General features: G+C 33.0%; 1 protein-coding gene across 2 annotated transcripts; it reads right to left on the bottom strand.

The window, feature by feature from the left end:
• Positions 1–6,576: 6,576 nt before the first annotated feature.
• LOC132742430 (uncharacterized) lies at positions 6,577–10,337 on the bottom strand. 2 transcript variants are annotated; one of them, XM_060730854.1, is made up of 2 exons: positions 10,178–10,337; positions 6,577–7,355 (listed from the first exon to the last, which is right to left on the bottom strand). In XM_060730854.1, exons 1-2 carry the CDS (start codon positions 10,191–10,193, stop codon positions 6,973–6,975), a joined length of 399 nt encoding a protein of 132 aa, XP_060586837.1. In that variant the 5' UTR covers positions 10,194–10,337; the 3' UTR covers positions 6,577–6,972. The 2 variants fall into 2 exon arrangements, with proteins under 2 accessions (XP_060586837.1, XP_060586836.1); XM_060730853.1 differs by lacking the exon at positions 10,178–10,337 and adding an exon at positions 7,468–7,746.
• Between the last annotated feature and the right edge of the window lie 9,241 nt (positions 10,338–19,578).

Genomic DNA, 19,578 nt, shown 5'->3' with positions numbered 1-19,578 from the left:
AATTATGTTGTTACTATAATCTTATCGTCGATAATCAAAAGAGTTGTTACAAATACTGTATGTAAATGTGATAAAATGTTCTTGAACAAAATGTTATGCTGCTATTTTAAGTAAGATTTTAATCGTTTAGCAATGAGTTTGTGCATGCTTGATTTGCTTATAAAGAGTTAGACATACTGCTTTCTTACAGGTATTTTGGAATTATTTTCTTTTTCAAAAAGAAACAAAAAATTGGTAAACTGAAGGCATCCGAGATATAGCATTATATGCTTAGAATTTAGTTAATATTAAATAAAAACTTGTGTTATATTTAATACATGAACATGCTCAGTGATATTGACTTTATCTTTGCTGCTTTTTTCAATCACTGATCATTTTATACATGCAATAATGGTTTTTGAAAAAAACATCTTCCAATATGTAAATATTTACAATGTGTTATTTTACCTCTTCTTTTTAAAACTGTACTCCTCCTGAATCTGTGATATAGGAAATCTTACATTTTGTTGTAATTGTCATATGAACTTTGAAATTATTTCAGAAATGATATAATGCATGTCAAAGGATTTCTCTATATTATATAACTTACATAGACTTGTTTAACCTGTTGCAATTTGTGTAATGGACTTACAATTCAACTTGAACCAGTCATTGCAAAGTTTGAGGGATTTCAATAATAAAATACAAATATTGAGCTACCAGCAATATACAGACTTTGTCATACTGATTTACAGGTTTACCTTCTCTATACTGACTGCATAGGCTTATTACTTCCGGTTTAAACAGGGTAAGGGTTGACATAAGTATAATACCACATATATACTTGTCTTAAGGAGATACTAGTTATTTTGTCCTTTATTTTAGTTGTATCTTACACCCCAGTTACACAGAGCCATCGGTGATTGATCGGTAGATTTTTTAGCCAAATTATGGAGTGAACCGATGACAGCGTATTTAACACCGATATCACCTATTGGTCACCTGTTATCCACTTATCAACTGCTATTGGGGAAAGATAAGTTTCATCGGTGAAAAATTACCGATTGGGATTTTTAAACACGTTTAAAATTCTCGATCGGTGAAAATATTTTAAAAACAACCGACGACAACCTCTATCACGAAATATGCAAGCTCTTGATCACCGATATCGCCGATCGGACAAAGATAACCAAATAAGAATCACCGGCCATATCTGACGGAAAGTGTTTAACCACCGATGACTAGCTAACAACCACCGATTAATCAGCGTTACGCCCGATTTAGCTCCGATTTACAAACGATAAAAACAAAAAGTGTTTCAGCATGTAATCATCGACCCATTCCCGTTTGAGTTTGCTTTCTGTCACCGATGGCCGTTTACACAGAAAACCAGAAATAAAATCACGCATGACAACCGATCATAACAGGGAGTAATTTTAAAATTAAATGACCGATTGGGGACCGACCGTCTGTGTAACTGGGCCCTTATATTATTGTTGTTACTTATTTTTATTGTTGTTACATCATATGATTAATATCAATTGTCAATGTCATCAGATTTGAATGTTTGGCATACATTTTCATGTAAATCTGATAGCATATCTCTTTAAGTGCTATATTTAAAATTTATTTATTGTTTATAATTATATTTTTTAAACATTATAGTCTGTTATACTCAAAAATGTCTCCACAATTTGGGCTTATCAGAATCTAGACTATATATTTCATATTGATAAACACTTTTTTTGTGTTTAGACTATATGTTTTATATTGATAACCACATATTTAATGTTTAGACTATATATTTCATATTGAAATTGTACCACAAACTGTCTCCACTGATCAGGGAATTGGTATATTATTATAAATGTTATTTGTTATTTGATGTGTCTTTGAAGTTTACATCATGTGTATATACTGTATAACTGCACACATACCTGTACAAATCGTCATATTATGAATCATTTTTGGTAATGTGTAACTTGGTGACAATCATGTTGGGAGATTTGGTTCATCTTTGGTTTAACTATCGCTAGTGTCTGTCTTAAATCACTTTTGGACTATCAATAGTTGTACTGATTTTGTCTCTTTGTCAAAACTTATTAACAAAACAATGTAATGTGCAGAGGGTTCAAATTTATAAGGCTAGGATAGACATATTCTTACCAATATTTTGCACATCTTATTTAAAAAAGTGTTTTAACAGCGAGCCATTAATTTTTTCTCATCTTGTTTTATACAGTATTAGTAGATAGTCGGTCATATTTTTCACAGTTGAATTTTATATAGTGAATTTAACAGGTGGTCCTTTTTTGTCTATTTGAATATTATATAGTGAATTTAACAGCTAGTCTTATTTTTGCCTACTGGTATTTGAATATGATAATTATAGTGAATTTAACAGCTTGTCATATTTTTGCCTATTTGAATAAGTACATGTACATGTGTTATATAGTGAATTTAACAGCTGGTCTTCTGTTTGCCTATTTGAATATTGTCTAGTGAATTGAACAGCTGGGTGTTTTTTTTGTTGTTTTTTTCCTATTTGAATAATATGTAGTGAATTTAACAGCGCAGGTCTTATTTTTCCCTATTTGAATATAACATAGTGAATTCTACAGTTTGTCTTACTTTGCTCATTTGAATTTAACATACTTAATTTAATAGGTCATATTTTGTACAATTGAATATTATAAAGCAAATTTAAACGGTTGACCTCTTTTGTACTTTTGAATTTTTAAACAAACATTGTACATGTGTAGTAAATTGAACAGGTTTTTTTTCTTTGCAGATCATATTTGATTTCTTCATAGTAAATTCAACATTGGGCTTTTCTGAATGTAATGACAAATTTAACAGCTGTTGAAATTTTTCACTATCTGAATTTAACAGAAGGTCATAATTAAGCTCATCAGCCTTTTAAATAGTAAATTTAATAGCTAGTTTTGTTTTGTTTTTGGCCCTCTGAACTTTAAGATGTAGATTTAATAGCAGTTTTAAATGCTCATATGAAATTTATTTTGTGAAATCTGAGAATATGTCTTCTCAGGTGAACTATAACAGCAAATATTAGGCTTCAGACGTCAGAGGTTTAATATGGGATGTATGTAATAACTATTACTATTATTTTTTTATTGTTGAATTGTGATAGATACATTGTATTGGTTTTCATAGTGGACTATGAATAAATGTTATTCTTCTTAAGAGTCTTCATGTTTGTTGTTTTTTTTTCAATCAGTGTTTCAATTGCTGTGCTCCGTAAATAGATTGCAAGCAATCCTAATAGAGCTTAAACTCATAATTCCTTGATTAACAGACAAACCCCTTAAATACAAGGTCACTCTTTGCCCTAAATTATGTTTAAAAAGTTTAATAACATTTCTTTTCAGAAAGCTTAGAGCTTTAGTTATCTCCCTTGTATAACCAGAACTTGAGAAAAACTGGTGGTCCCAGTAGAGCTTGAAATGTTAATTCTTTGATTTAAAGAAAAGAAAGACTGCCTTATTACTTAGGTCAAGTTTGTATAATACAGAACAAACCGTTTTGCTCAAATGTGGAACAGCTTGGTGCCCTGTTTTACTCATTCTAATGATCAACCAAGACTGGTTTCATAGGGAGAAGCTTTGTACTAGTACTACCCTTAACCAACTCCATGAACTTTTTGTGTTGCTGTACATGTACATTTTGTATCACTGTACATGTGCATTTTATATCGCTGTATATGTACATTGTGTGTCGCTCTTCATGTACATTTTGTGTCATTGCACATCGCTGTACATGTACATTTTGTATTGCTGTACATGTACTTTTTGTGTTGCTGCATATGAACATTTAAACTGGTACTTTTGCTCTATCCAACTCCATGTACATTTTGTATTGTTGTACATGTACATTTTGTGTCGCTGTACATGTACATTTTGTGTCACTGTACATGTACATTTTGTGTCGCTGTACATGTACATTTTTTGTCGCTGTTCATGTACATTTTGTATCGTTGTACATGTACATATAGTGTCGTTGTACATGTACATTTTGTGCTGCTGTATATTTACATTTTGTCTCGCTGTACATGTACTTTTTGTCTCGCTGTACATGCTGTACATGTACATTTTGTGTCACTGTACATGTACATTTTGTATCGCTGTATATGAACATTGTGTGCCCCTCTTCATGTACATTTTGTGTCATTGCACATCGCTGTACATGTACATTTTGTATCGCTGTACATGTACTTTTTGTGTTGCTGCATATGAACATTTATACTGGTACTTGTGCTCTATCCAACTCCACGTACATTTTGTATCGCTGTGCATGTACATATTGTGTCGCTGAACATGTACATTTTGTACCGCTGTACATTTACATTTTGTGTCGCTGAACATGTACATTTTGTACCGCTGTACATTTACATATTGTGTCGCTGAACATGTACATTTTGTTAAGCTGTACATTTAACATATTGTGTCGCTGAACATGTACATTTTGTACCGCTGTACATTTACATTTTGTGTCGCTGAACATGTACATTTTGTACCGCTGTACATTTACATTTTGTGTCGCTGAACATGTACATTTTGTACCGCTGTACATTTACATATTGTGTCGCTGAACATGTACATTTTTTTGTCGCTGTTCATGTACATTTTGTGTCGTTGTGCATGTACATCTTGTGTCGTTGTACATGTGCATTTTGTGCCGCTGTACATTTACATTTTGTCTCGCTGTACATGTACTTTTTGTCTCGCTGTACATGTACATTTTGTGTCACTGTACATGTACATTTTGTATCGCTGTACATGTATATTTTGTATCACTGTACATGTACATTTTGAGAAAGAGTTATCCCTCGGAAGAATTAATCACAACAAAATTACATGAAAATTGCACACTCGGTTTGTGTCTGTACATATTGGAAATGAACAAGAGCTGTCGGAGGACAGTAACGCTCGACTATTCGAAAAGTTGTCAAAAGGGTGTTTCATTGAGTATAATAATGCTTACCTATTTGAAAACATAAACTTGTCCGAAAAGGTACAAATGCTTGTTATTAAGATGTTTTATCGAGTAAATCACTGCTTTATTATTATGAATGCATAAAATTGTCCCAAAAAAGGCACAAACCCTTAGACACCAGCTTACAAGCAAAACCTTTACCAAGAACTTCTAAGTCCAAAAAGGGGCATAATCATGAAAAAATAAATAAAATCAAGAGTTATGGGACTAATGTGCCAATCATGTAAGATAATCACAGAGAACAAGTGTGTGAAGTTTCAATCCATTCCCTTTAGTAGTTATGGAGATACCAGCTTACACGCAAAAACTTAACCAAGGATTTCTAAGTCGAAAAAGGAGCATAATTATGAAAAAAAGCAAATCAGAGTTATGGGACTTGTGCCAATCATGTGAGATATTCACAGAGAACAAGTGTGTGAAGTTTCAATCCATTCCCTTCAGTGGTTATGGAGATACCAGCTTACATGCAAAAACTTAACCAAGAATTTTTAAGTCGAAAAAGGGTCATAATAATGCAAAAAAAGCAAATCAGAGTTATGGGACTTGTGCCAATCATCTTAGATAATCACATAAACCAAGTGTGTGAAGTTTCAATCCATTCCCTTCAGTATTTATGGAGATACCAGCTTACACGCAAAAACTTAACCAAGGATTTCTAAGTCAAAAAAGAGGCATAATTATGCAAAAAAGCATATCAGAGTTATGGGACTTGTGCCAATCATGTGAGATAATCACAGAGAACAAGTGTGTGAAGTTTCAATCCATTCCCTTCAGTAGTTATGGAGATACCGGCTTACACGCAAAAACTTAACCAAGAATTTCTAAGTCGAAAAAGGGGCATTTTTGTGCAAAAAAGCAAATCAGAGCTATGGGACTTGTGCCAATCATCTTAGATAATCACAGAGAACAAGTGTGTGAAGTTTCAATCCATTCCCTTCAGTAGTTATGGAGATACCAGCTTACACGCAAAAACTTTACCACAGGGACGCCGATGCCGACAAATGCATGAAATGGGTGACTGCATTAGCTCGATTATTCTGCGAAAAGTTGAGCTAAAAAGTGCAACATCACCGACACCCCTTAGCATCGGCACAGACGGTTCTCAATTTTCATCACTTAAAAGTGCTGGAATCAATGACCACCGAAGGACAAGAAAAATATTTAAAAAAAAACAACACTGAAGTTAAAGTGATGCTTTTGATTATTATGGATTTACTATAGTCAATCGACTTCAGCCACCGGCTATCGTTACTTTTAACAATATTGTTTCATACCCTGTACTACAACTTTATGTGTTTTCTTACTCGTTTTGAATACTTATTACAATATTTCTGACAGATGCTAGCGCATTTTTTTCCTACCGGGCTCTACACATTAGTTTTGATTAGAGTTGTCCTGGACAATTGAGTAGCAAAATAGAGTCATTATGTGTAGTATAAATATCCAAAGAACCTAGGACTAATCATAGATCAGGGTCTAGAGTCTTGAAAAATTTGAAATATATTCAGACTCTGTGTTCCCTACGTGACATTTCGATCTTTCGTGCAGGCAAACATCCGTCATTTACAAAATTAAAAATCAACATAGAATTTATACGAACAATTTATTACAGCATCGCCAGTGATGAACACTATTTCACATGAAAATAAATCATCAGTTCACATATAATAGATTAGCATGAATATCTTATATAGTAAGTTGTTTCGATTGCATGGAGTACCGTGTTTAAGATGAACACTATCGAGCAGTTATTTCCCCGGATTATTTTATGTATTAAATGTATTTTAAAACAGTAAACTATGTTTTGATTGTACATCCATCCTGTTTCCATGGCAACACGTGCTACAATTGTTCGTAAAATACTTATCACAGTAACAGCTTGATGACAGTTCCTCAAAATTAAATTAAACGAGACTGAGGGCCTAAAAAGTTTGGACAGTCCTTCACATGAAATAACAGTTTGTTTGTATGCTTGTTTTTTTACAAGTTTTGGAAAAATTCTGAAGTCAGTTCTAAATTATTTGCATGCTTATCATTAATCACATCAGCAAACTCTGGTTTTCCCATCTCTTTCAGTGCGCGTTCGAGATCTTTAACTTTGTCTTTGTCCTTTGACCCCGCCCTCAGGGTCTTCCACTGAAGGAGGAGCCTCTGTGTTGCCTCAATAACCAGCACGTCACTGACTCCTAACAAGCCGCATTCAGACGCTTCGTTCGTTGCATTCACTATCGTAGTGTTCGGTATGTTAAGATACATACATAGTACGAGACCACTGACCCCTGCACCTCCGATTTCACGTGCAAGAATTGCCAGGCTTCCGTCCGTTAGTACCATCGACTCCTTTCCCTTTCCAGCGGTTGATCCTGGAAATATAAAAAATATATAATATGTTGTAATTTAAATTTACTATTGAGTAACAAAATAATACCTAAAAACTCTTAACTTAAATAATGTCCGTATTGGGTAGTTCATTACCTCTGGAAGAAGCACGGCTTGAATTCCGGGATACCGGTCGACGGTTTTTATCCGATTTCTTCTGGGGTGGCATTTTTATAACCAAATTTAAATCAAACTAAATTAAATCAAAGTCACAAACTTTCCTTAATTCCTGTTTGGAAATATATTGAAAATGAATTGAATTATTTTCTCAATATACTAAATAAACTCATATATGACAGGAACGATTTGATATTCCAAAAAGAAAACTCTCTTAAGTTGAATTTCTACTGAATTTCTATATCTCGTTCCCTGACAAACTTATATATCAAAGCACACAAAACTAAACAATAGAGTTAAGTAAACGAACTTTACATAAATTGAAATTTGAGAACCTCTCGACATTTAAAAATTGCACTTTTTCAATAAGCGCTTTGTTTACATTCAAATGAAAGTAGAAGACAACGTTCTGTTTGAAAGATCTTCGTGGACAGGGTGGTAAATGACTAATAGTAGTAGTATATATGAATGTATTAAGGTAAATTATTCATTCAAAGTTAAAGAGCCTTTCCATTCGGAAAAAAACATGTTTAAAATTGATGTTATTTTTAAGTGAATAAAGACAATAACATAAGTTTATTAATTGTTAATTATATTATATCTTAAAAATATTCAATAATAACAACTAGCAGATAGTTAAACCAAAATACTTTTATAAATTATATGCCATTTATAAAACGTTTTCAAAATTACAGAATGTGGTTGTGATTTTAATGCCTTCGCAATTTATCGTTAAAATATCAGTACAGCTTCAAAAGTTAATATATATTCCGTGGAATGGAAACTACGTTTTTTTGTAAATCACTAAGAATTTATGAGTTAGTACCTCGCTCAACTTAAGTGACTTTAATATGACGAAGAATTTTAAAAAATACAGCAATCTCACTGAACAAAATTCAATGTTATACATATACATGTGTCACTAAAGTTTAAACAAAATACATTTTTTAATAAAACGTTATTATAGATAAAATGAGATAAGGGCATGGTTTTAAATTTTGTCGTTTTAAAATCTGTATATCTTACTATACGTCACGTCATTTACGCTGTTCTTACTATTACATACGTTAAAGTTTTATGACAGGGGCAACAAGTCGAGAATGGGCTTGTATATTAATCTATGATAATCTTAAACCCGGAACAAATTGTGTAAATAAACTACCGTTTATACACGGCTTGATAAGGGATTAAATACTTTAATATTAAATTACTTCACGTCAAGTTTAATCATGCTTTGTGTTCTGTTGTCGTCGTTGTTGTTTTCTTCTGGTTGTTGGAATGTAGAGTAAGTTGATTGGTTGATTTTAGTCAGATTTAAAACACACAATGCTACAACTGATGAATCACATATGATTAAAATGAACAGTGTTTACTTATAATTGTTATGCACAGTTGTTGTTGTTGTTTTTGTTGTTTCTGCTACTGCTGCAGCTACTGCTGCTGTTATTGTTGCTGTTGTTATTGTTGTTAATGATGGTGATGATGATGATGATGATGATGATGATGATGATGCACTGTGGCGGAAATATAGAAATGGGAAAGCAACATGACTTGACAGTACAAACATTGACTGTGTTATGATTGCCGTCGTGCTTATAACGATGACACGTGGAAAAATGTACGTGCAAAAACTATCGAATGTGTTGTTGTTGTTGTTGTTGCTGTTGTTATTATTATTATTGTTGTTGTTTCTTTTTTTTTTTAATTCAATTGATTTACAATTTAAGACCAGTGTACAATTTCCGTCTTATTTTTCATAACGTTATTTTTATTTCTTGTGTTAATGTTTGATTTGTTTGAATATGAAAGTTTTGTATCTGTTCAATTATATTTTAATTATATCTGCTACTGTTTAATCAATAATCCCTTTTTATGTACATATTAAAATACTTTATTGGTAATTCAGTGATAAAGCAAGAACGATGCTATAGCACAGATAAACACTTATTCTTTATTATAACTTTTATTGTATCCAATATGTTATTGCTTTTGTTTTGTATGTTTTCTTTGGAAACCTGGCCGAAAGAACGAAAAACAACAATATCCAAAAGACCTTTTTACAACACGATTTTTCCATAGCAACCGATGTTGCATTTTGCTTAATGTGACATTGTCTTTAAAGTTTGTTTATAAGTCATTAAACATTAGAATTGACAATGATTCTTTTTTATGTATATAAATGAGGTGCTGATCGTTTTTCAAAGCCTTTTATATAGACATGCTATTAAAAGTACATGTATACCCGTTACAGTACGTACTTAATTTTAATTCTAGTTTCAATAATGATTTTACAAGCCCCTTCAAAGAACTGTATATATGAAGAGTAGCAGAAAAGTACATTCGTTTGTTACCAACTATGCAATGGCGGAAAGGAAATTCATAATTATTCATGAATAGATTTTTTGATAAATCAATATAACAGTTATGAAAATTGGTTTACTCAATAGACCCTTTCAACAGAATATATTATGATTAAAATCAAACTAATCAGACAAACTCAAAAAATCAATATTGTTATCGATCAAACTTACTCAAATTTAAACCCTGTTTAACAGTTTTTAATAACATATTCAATACTACGCTAGTGAAAAAATTTAAGCTTTTTTCATTCAATTATGACAAAAAAAGTAATTAAAAAGTTAATTGTCTTTGAGAAGGAAAGGAAACATTTATAGATTACGTTACATACCTTCCTCGGTTGGCATTTTTTAAAAACAATATTCCGGTGTGTGCACTAGAAAAATTCAAATTCCTATAGCCTAACGTCTCAAGTTTTGTTTACATGCGATCTTGTGTTTACTACGGTTGTTAGACCTATTGAAAATTGAATTTCAATAGGGTTATATTGAAACGACTGGTTTCCGTCACCAATTTATATAATCCGTTTAGATTTGTCGCCCTTTTTATTGAAATTTTAACAATACAAACTAAAAGTTCTTGAAATCAATTATATTTTAATCTTATTTTTATTGATAATGACTGGGATACGGGTTTATCCTTTTTCTTCTGATGTAATTGAAGTTATTGAGAATTATATTGTTGTGTATTATGATGTATATGTATTACGAATGAAAAACACTTAGGTAAACGAGAATTGATAAAAGTTTTAATTTTATAAATTAATTCATAACACCCCACATAAGATTTTTGAAAAAAAAGTTACTATTTATGCGATATCTAAATCAACTTATTCAGTTTGTAGTATACAACTTTTTGACTCGGTGAAAATGAATTACTTTTGCTACACAATTTAACTTCTATAGTTTACCTGTGATGAGTTGTAAATATTAAACTATAATTTGAACTTGAACTATTACGATGCAAGTTTGTAAACGTGTGTTACATAAAATGAACATAGTAAGAATTATTGGACGTGGATATTACTTTAAGGATTTCAGAAAATACTCCTTAGTACGCAGGCATAAATGGGATATCGGATATGCTTTATGTATCACGTGCGCACGTGTAAAACAATACGTGCACACTTATTAGCTTTTAAATCTGCACGTATTAACTATCACGTGCGTACGTGTCTTCAAATCATTTGATGGTTATCTCGTGTGCTCGTATTAGCTCTTTCCAACGTCCCCTTTATGCAACAGCAAGCTTGTACCTGGAAGCAAACTTTTGTTGCTTTCTCGTTCTAGAAACAAATACTTTATCACCGTGCTGTTGCTATCTGTTCCTCAATTCATCATTATTACACATACACGTGCATATAGTCCATGGTGTACAGTATTTCTTTAACTATAACTAGAACGCTGCGAGTCGGATATGCCGCCTTGTGAACAGTATAGCTGTCATTTAAGAATTTTCTTCTTAAATGTAGGTTATTTATAAACATTGCTAAAGGGCAATAACTAAAAAAATAAGAAGCGCAGAGTACCAGTTCTTGTGAAATGCACTTCTTCTTAATGAGATCTATCATCCTATAGTTGAAGAGAAATGGCTGGGATAAACATTACCAAAGGGCAATAACTCAAAAACCATGGAGTACCGGTTTTTGTGCACCGCACTTCATCTCGATGAGACCTATCATCCTATGAAGTTTCATATAGTTTTATAGTTTAGGAGAAATGGCCCGGACAAAAAAGTATGAAAATTTAAAAGGGTAATAAATCAAAAATTAAGAAGTGCAGAGTACCGGCCCTTGTGCACTGCACTTCGGGGGATATTGAAAGAAGCATGCATACCAAGTTTGAAGTCAATCCGACTTATAGTGACTGAGTTATGCTCCGGACAGGCTTTAGGGGACGCCGACGAAAGTAACCCCTATATATCACCTTTTCAAGGTGACACAAAAATTTCATTCTGAGAAGTAGTCCTTAGCGCATGAATTACACTGGAATTATTTTATTTATCACCATGCGACACAAATTTCCGTAATAAGGCAAACGCAATTTCACAGATAGGAACAAAGTATCAGATTGTTCCATAAACACAAGGTACATCATCTTTTAAAGAGTACTCGCAGAAGATGGATTTGTTCGGACAAAGTCTGTTTTAGAACGTTTTTTCTTAAATTGAAGAACCGAATAGAAAGAACCGAATAGAAATAGGATTTCGATTTATCTTTTTAAAATTACAAACTGAAATCAGGGGATTTCATCGGCCACTCTTTACATTAGTATAATAATATAAAGGATCTTTCTGAAACGTATACACGTCCAAATTATTAAATAATCTAAAGGAGTTTCGGAAACAAATATTCTGGATAAAAGTTCTCTGATATTTAGGATTTGTAAACCGTTCTTCCTTCCATTATTTTTTTCGCTGCTTTTAAAATGTCGTTTTAATAATCTAGTGAATAGCTTATTCAGCTTAATAACTAATTGAATAATGAATGATATTTATAAAGTTTTGTCAAACATAACGAATTTGCAAATAACGCACACGATCTCCCGCGCATACTAAAAACAAATGAAAACACCACGAACTTTTCTGCTACTTTAAGTAGATTAATTATGCACAGTGTTCATCATATTATATGATTATTGATGTTCCAATTGATATAGATTTTCAAATTGTCTTATATTTTTGAATATTTATAAAGCATAAATATGAGCCGCGTCACGACAAAACCAACATAATGCGTTTGCGACCAGCATGGATCCAGATCAGTCTGCGCATCCGCGCAGTCTGATCAGGATCCTTGCTGTTCGCTTACCATCTCTATTATAAGTAGAGATACTGATAGCGGGTAGCATGGATTCTGATCAGACTGCGCGGATGCGCAGGCTGGTATGGATCCATGCTGGTCGCAAACGCACAATGTTGGTTTTGTCGTGACGCGGCTCATATGTGTTAATGTGTACATGAATACGTAAGTGTAAGGTACACTTATCGCAACACGACAGTCATATTTAAAATCATATGTTTCCTAGATCCAAACATGAAATGCTATGACAAAACTCCGACAATACCTATGCAAGTAAAAACAGTGTAAGTCCGAGTATCTTTTTTAAAAGATATACTTTTTGTTTAAAACCATAATCATGTTTGATGAAGCGTTTATGCTCCTTATCGTTTGTGTTTTTTATTTTGGGTGTTTCTTTTTTTAATGTCATCAATCATATGTGGATTTGATCATTACAACTTTCGAAATTATTAATAACCAGAAGTGCCCTTGAAAAAATCCTTCTTTTTATTGATTAACCAATGACTGCATGAGCATTTTCTTGAAAAATTAAAAAGCTGTTTTCATTGAAAGCGTCCTGTTACTAGTACAAATTGCTATGAAAAGATGCTTCAATATTCAGCAAACTTGACACAAATGTTTTTACTCATTCTTGAAGTAGGCCAATACGTGTTCCAGATGTTTTTGATGGTGGCGAATCCACTGCCTGTATATATCTCTGTACAAGTCGGTATCATATTGTATTGTAATAGAATATTGATGATAAAGGGCTTCTGTAATGACATAAACTTTCGTTCTTTCCTTCTGTAACTTCATTGCTGGACAAATCGCACATGCAATCAACTCGTTTACGCTAATCAAAAACTATGCTGTGGCTTCCAGGAACTTTTCTCTTGGTAGCCATTATCTTTTTCTACGTTTCAAACAGTTTCTCGCCTTGCTTTTGATAAACTTTTCTTATTGATCAATTTTCGAGACGTTCCGACGACATAGTTTTAACAACGTCAAAGATATGACTCATGACGTTTTGGCGTATGTTGAAATCTAAATGTGCCCTGCATCATAAAGCGCCTGATGTCAGCGCAAATGTACGCAATGCGCCGGGTGTGCGTTACCATAGTTTTTTTTTTGTTTGGGTCGTCAGACCAAACAAATAATGGTAGCGAAATTTCAGAGTCTAATGCTGTTAATTGCAAATGCCGAAAGTAGTCCACTTTTTTGAAGCGGTTACTGCCCTTTATATGTACACTAACGCCGAAAAATTCAGGGGAGATCACTGCGTAAAGATGATCAAAGACAGGTGCATTAATTTTCAAGCAAAATATTTCCCGAATGGTCGGAGATTTTTAATATTGTTTTATTGTATTTTCTAATCGAAAATAAGTAAATACAAAACGGACATTCAATCTCTGACACAGAAGTTTCACGATAAACCTAACAACAAGTAGTTCTCAAAACAGCTTAAAACTAGCGATTTAAAAGAAAGAAATATTTTAATTTGTTACAAGTATCAAACAAATTACAACGCATTCAAAGTTTAAAAATAGCGTTGGCTTATAGAATTGTCAATAAATGCACAATCACAAATTACGCGGATGAATATGATTTTACCAATGAAAATACTATTTTTAGCGATGTCGATTACCGAATACTACACAAACGGAGTAGTGGAATATATAGATTCTACATGTCGGACTGTTTGGGCGAGAAGGTTTTCGTTAAATTATTTACTTCAATTTTAAACAACAGGTTTATCCTGAACAAAATACCTCGAAATTAATAAGGATTACAAACCCGAAATGCAATGGAAGTTCTAAATTTAGAATGACTTGATCTTATTCAGACATTGTTTGTATAACTTCTCCGCGGTGCAGGGGTAACGCGCTCGCTTAGTGAGTGAGAGGTCTGGAGTTCAAATCCCAGTCGAGGAACTATTCTTTTTTAAGTGTCTTTGTTAAGGAAGTAGACATGATATGCAGGGATAAAGTGTGGCTGTCGTAAAAAATGAACATAAATGATTTTTTGATGCAACTCTAGTTATGCAAAATTCCGTATGTATCAAACTCTGGTGCCTTGCAAGATGAATTATAGTACATAAAAATAAACTTATACAGGAAAATACATATAGATATACAGTACGATTTAGATTGCAAAGATCAGAAAATACCACAGAACTTGCAGCCCTTTGATTCTTTATAAATATACATGCTTATAGTAAGCTCAAGGATTATTTACATCTGTGTTAAACAACAGTTAAAGTCGTTACAAGCCCTAATTTAGAATAATATGGTTGTCTTCAGGCCGTTCACATAAAAAATTCACGGTGGCTGAGGGGTTTTCGCGCTCGCTTGGGAAGCAAGAGGTCTGGAGTCCAAATCCCAGTAAAGGCAACTCATTTTTTGTTCAAATTGTTTAAGTCAAATAAACATTGGATTGAATATCAGTGTTGTAATAAGTCTTATAGCCAATTTACTACAATTAAAACGCTGGAAAGCATTAGTGGCACTATACATATAATCTCACAACCTGTACCTTTTTCAGCGCCTTCTTCGCTTTGATTAAATTTGCTGTTACGGAAAATCTATTTGCGGTATCAGATTAGATATAGCACCAGTTTACAGGTATTGTTTTCCGATTAAATGTGATATATTACAATAAGTGATAGACTGAAAATTGTTCAATTGACAGTCCCAGACCGGTTTATTTTTGATCAGCCCTCTTTTTGAATTTAGAAACATCCGCAGATGTTTTACGGCGGTTAACATGGAACGTTCAGTGTGACCATCCTTCAGATGCGTTTATACGGCGGTTAACATGGAACCTTTATTGTGACACTTCCGTGCCATTCCATGAAAAGCGGCTTATGGTCCCCCAAGTATACGACCGTCTCCTTGTTATAAATATATGTCAAACAATACAATATTAGAACTAATATGACCATATTATTGACCACAATTTTGACCCAAATCTGTCGGCTATTCGAAGTTAAAAGAAGCGATATGTTCAGATGCTGATATAACAGTCAATGTATCCGAACAATAATCCATACATAAGCACACGACATTGTCTTTGGTGTCTAAAGTAAGGTCTCTAGACTTTTCACCACTTCTTTCTATCTGGATAACTTCCTTTCCGCAAGCCACGTATACGTTATCAAATTTGTCCGCTGCAATACCTAACGGCGAAGGTAAACCGTGAAACTGATACATTAATGTTCCAATTTCATCAAAAGCAAACACCGCGTTTTGCTCTCTGTCTGAAACAAAAAGAACATTTTTTGTTTTATTCGAGGTTAGATGCAATGGTTCCTCAAAGTAGGCTTTTCCTTCAGGAGAATTTTGTATCCTTCGAAGTACATTCCCTTTAAAATCGACAAATTGAATTTGCCACCTTGAAGCCAATACAACTGCAGATGTTTGGACGGACAGTGCTAACCCGTTACCAAATGGAGTAATTCCAAAGCAGGCTCCGAAAGGAGTGCTAAAAGCATCTCGAAAGTTTCCACCACGTTCAAGTTCATATATCATCTTCTTGCAAGGAATTGTCAGGAAAAGTTTGCTTTAACTTTCGGTGAAACAAATGTCTCCTGGAAAGGCAAATGCTTTGTTTTCATTAGGTTGCCTCTTTGCAATGCAGAGTTGACGGCCGTGAAGATAACATAATTTCCATTCAAATGTATCATTTTTGTAACAAGTCTGTGACAGAAGCACAATGTTTCCTCGTTGATCAATAGTGCCACATTTGACGTTTTGTTCACTTCCATCGCTAAAGTTTTGTTGAAAAGTATCTGTTCTCACTGGGATTAGAGAGGAATAATAAAACGGATTCTGCCGTTTTGCGACATGCTCGCAACACTTTTTACATTAATTCTTTTTACAAAATTTACAGAAAAATGCTTTCAAATCCTTTTCACATATCTCACACGACCTCACTTCATCTGAAGAGTAATCAAAGTAATCAAATGTGTCCGCCTTAACATCTTTCTCAGTAGCAACAGAAGCAACAGAAGAAGCTGTTCCCATATTTTGTTAGTATTTTATTTTATAAAATTGATCTAACAGAAGTATTCCTATCTAAATATTTTGCTTCTGTTCACTGAATATTTCTAACACACTTCGCACCTCCTGTCTCCATTGCCATCAAGGTGACTTGTTTCTTTTGACAGATGTGATATTTTCATTACTGTAACTTGTCTGGTGCCGTTTAATCGAATCAAATAAACTATTCATTTAAACCCGTTTGCATGAATTCTTTATTTTATTTCATTGAACCGTCATCTCAATTATACAGATATTTAAATATTCTTTAAACTTTACTTAAATTCATATACGTGTTACATATTCATCATGGTGGAAAACTCATGAATAACGCGACGACAAATAAATACTAATGCGGGATAAGTAATTGACACGTGCTTAGAATGGTACAAATGTATCAGGAAGAGCGGTGTTTTCTTTTACTTTAACTTAAACATATTTTTTGTAATCTTTTCTCTCTATACATTGTAAATAGCAAATTTATGCTCAATGATGTATTTTAAGAAACAGATACCTCACTCATTCTCCATTATGTACGACAAAATCTAGAACTGAAAAATAAACTTTTTGGTTCATTAAAATTCTATTCGAATTCAAAATAAATAATATCTCGACATCTTAAATGTAAAATATTACAAGTACAGATGTCTTAGATTTTTCCCTATGTCAGGTTTTCTAGATAGAACCAGAAAATAAATTTCGTCATTTTCGAGGCAAAGGTCCTTCAATTTGTGCATTTGGTATGGCGAGTTCATTTTGTCTCAAAAAATAAACTTTCTATCATCTAATTAATATATGAACATCTGGGAATCAATTATTGAACTCCCACAAACTGTATCTTTTTTAAAACAACTCGTGGAAATGCATTTCATACCGAATATGCTTGAATCTTATTTTCATAATGAGTAACCTTACAAAATCACAGATCTCTTCAATGGACAAGTAAGAAAATGTGTTGTTACTGCCAAATTTTGATAGTGCCTACTTATCTATTATTCAACAGTCAAATGTAAAATAATTTACGTCATCTAATATATTGACAATTCATTAAGGACTCGTAAATGATTCTTCAGGTGTCCCGTGAGTGACCAATTCTCCAGATGCTATGGATTGATTGAAAGAAATGTTAATTCTTTAGATATTATATTTATAATGATTTAAGATTAACTTATATTTATTTGTTAAATGGAACATATATATGTATTCTGTTGGCAAGATTGGACCGTATTAATAATATTTAAGCAAATGAACTGAAAATGGTCAAATATTGAGCAAAAGATTGTATATATGGTCTAAGAAGTTCAACAAAATTGCTACATAAGCGTCTAAATCTAAGTAAGTGTAATCAATAACAAAAGAACGAATCAATACAAATAATTATTCTCATAGAAATATCACTTTTATTGAGAAAATCTCTATTACATAATTTTCATTAACTCTGGTCATTTACGGGACACATTAATCTTTTTAGGTATATCTTATAAATGAACTTCTAACATTACACAGTATGTTTCTTGAAACAGATATAAAGTATTTAGATGAAGAGAATATTTTATATTCAGATGCATGAATAATCATGTCCTATTTAACCAAAAAAATCTATAAAAATGTATTTTTTACGAACTTATTTATTTAACATTTTCCCTAATATAAACGTGTTTTGACGGCTTTTTGAACCCCCTTTTAAGGCCACAAACCGTGAAAAAAATGCCTTTTTAGGCCCAAAACACTGTTTTCCGTTTAAGAAATGTTGTTAAAAAAGTGACCACTTTTTCGGCGCCGACCCCCATCAAAATGGTACATCAGGGGGTTGCCAGAAGGGGGATGTGCCCCCTTCTGTTTGAGGGGTTTTAAGGGGGGGGGGTAGTACCCCCTCATCGCCAAGAAAAGTTTTGACATTTGACAGGTTAAAAATGACCTCAGGTCGATCTTGGGGTAACTAGTAACCGACGTTGAAAAACCCTTTACTCTATCTCAATTCATTGAGAAGTTGCAGCACTTTAAAATTAGTTTTGGAGGAAAAAAACAATGCAAAATAGTGATTATGGTCCAGTCAACATTTGTGGCAAGTTTCATCAGTATTGAAGCCTTTTTATAGTTTCACAGCAGCATAACTTGTAACAGGAGGCTTTTCAATGAAAACGGCCATTTTTTACAATATGCTCATGGGGTAAAAGGTAAAGGACAAATACTAGCTAGCTCTCACAAATTCTTCACTGAAGAGCTCTCCATCTTACTATAGATACAATAAATTCTAAAATCATTGCATTACCACCGGAAAGCATGGAATCAAAATTTCCTATAAGTCGAATGCATATTCCGAACTTCGTAAATATTGGCATTACTACATTTATAGAACCTCATGTTAAGTCTAGATACGGGGCCACGCCTATTATTCATTGACTTATATCTTAACTTTGATGAAGTGCTTATAAGTACTTCACCAAAATTAATGTAATTTGTGCAACATGCAAAAAAGCTATGAAATATTCCAAGTCAGTGAAGTTCTAATCCAAGTCTCAAAGAATGTCCAAAAATCAATTACAATATTCAAAATAATGAATCTTAGAATCAGTCTGCAAGTGAAAATCATATATCAGATACATAACTTTGAAAACATGGATACTTCTTTTTTTCATGGAAAAATATCATTCCAATAATACCAACGTCCAATAACAAGTGAAAGAGGGTGAGTCCGGTAAATGATAGGCTGGTAAATGTTGAAAATTTCTATTTAACAAAGAAATTGTATGAGAAATTGTTGAATGGTTTACATGAGTGACAATGTATAAGCAAGGCAAATATCCACTCTAGTAATATGAAGTATTATAACATTGATTTTAACGAGAACATATTGTAAAAAGCATGGTTTTTAAGAGCCTCGTAAATGATTTAGTAAAAATTACTCTTGTAAAA

The sequence above is a fragment of the Ruditapes philippinarum genome, unplaced genomic scaffold, assembly GCF_026571515.1.
Source record: "Ruditapes philippinarum isolate M1 unplaced genomic scaffold, ASM2657151v2 ctg265_1_1_1_1, whole genome shotgun sequence".
NCBI lineage: Eukaryota > Metazoa > Mollusca > Bivalvia > Venerida > Veneridae > Ruditapes > Ruditapes philippinarum.
Note: the sequence above shows the minus strand (reverse complement) of the source record. Positions and strands in the feature narration are given on the sequence as shown.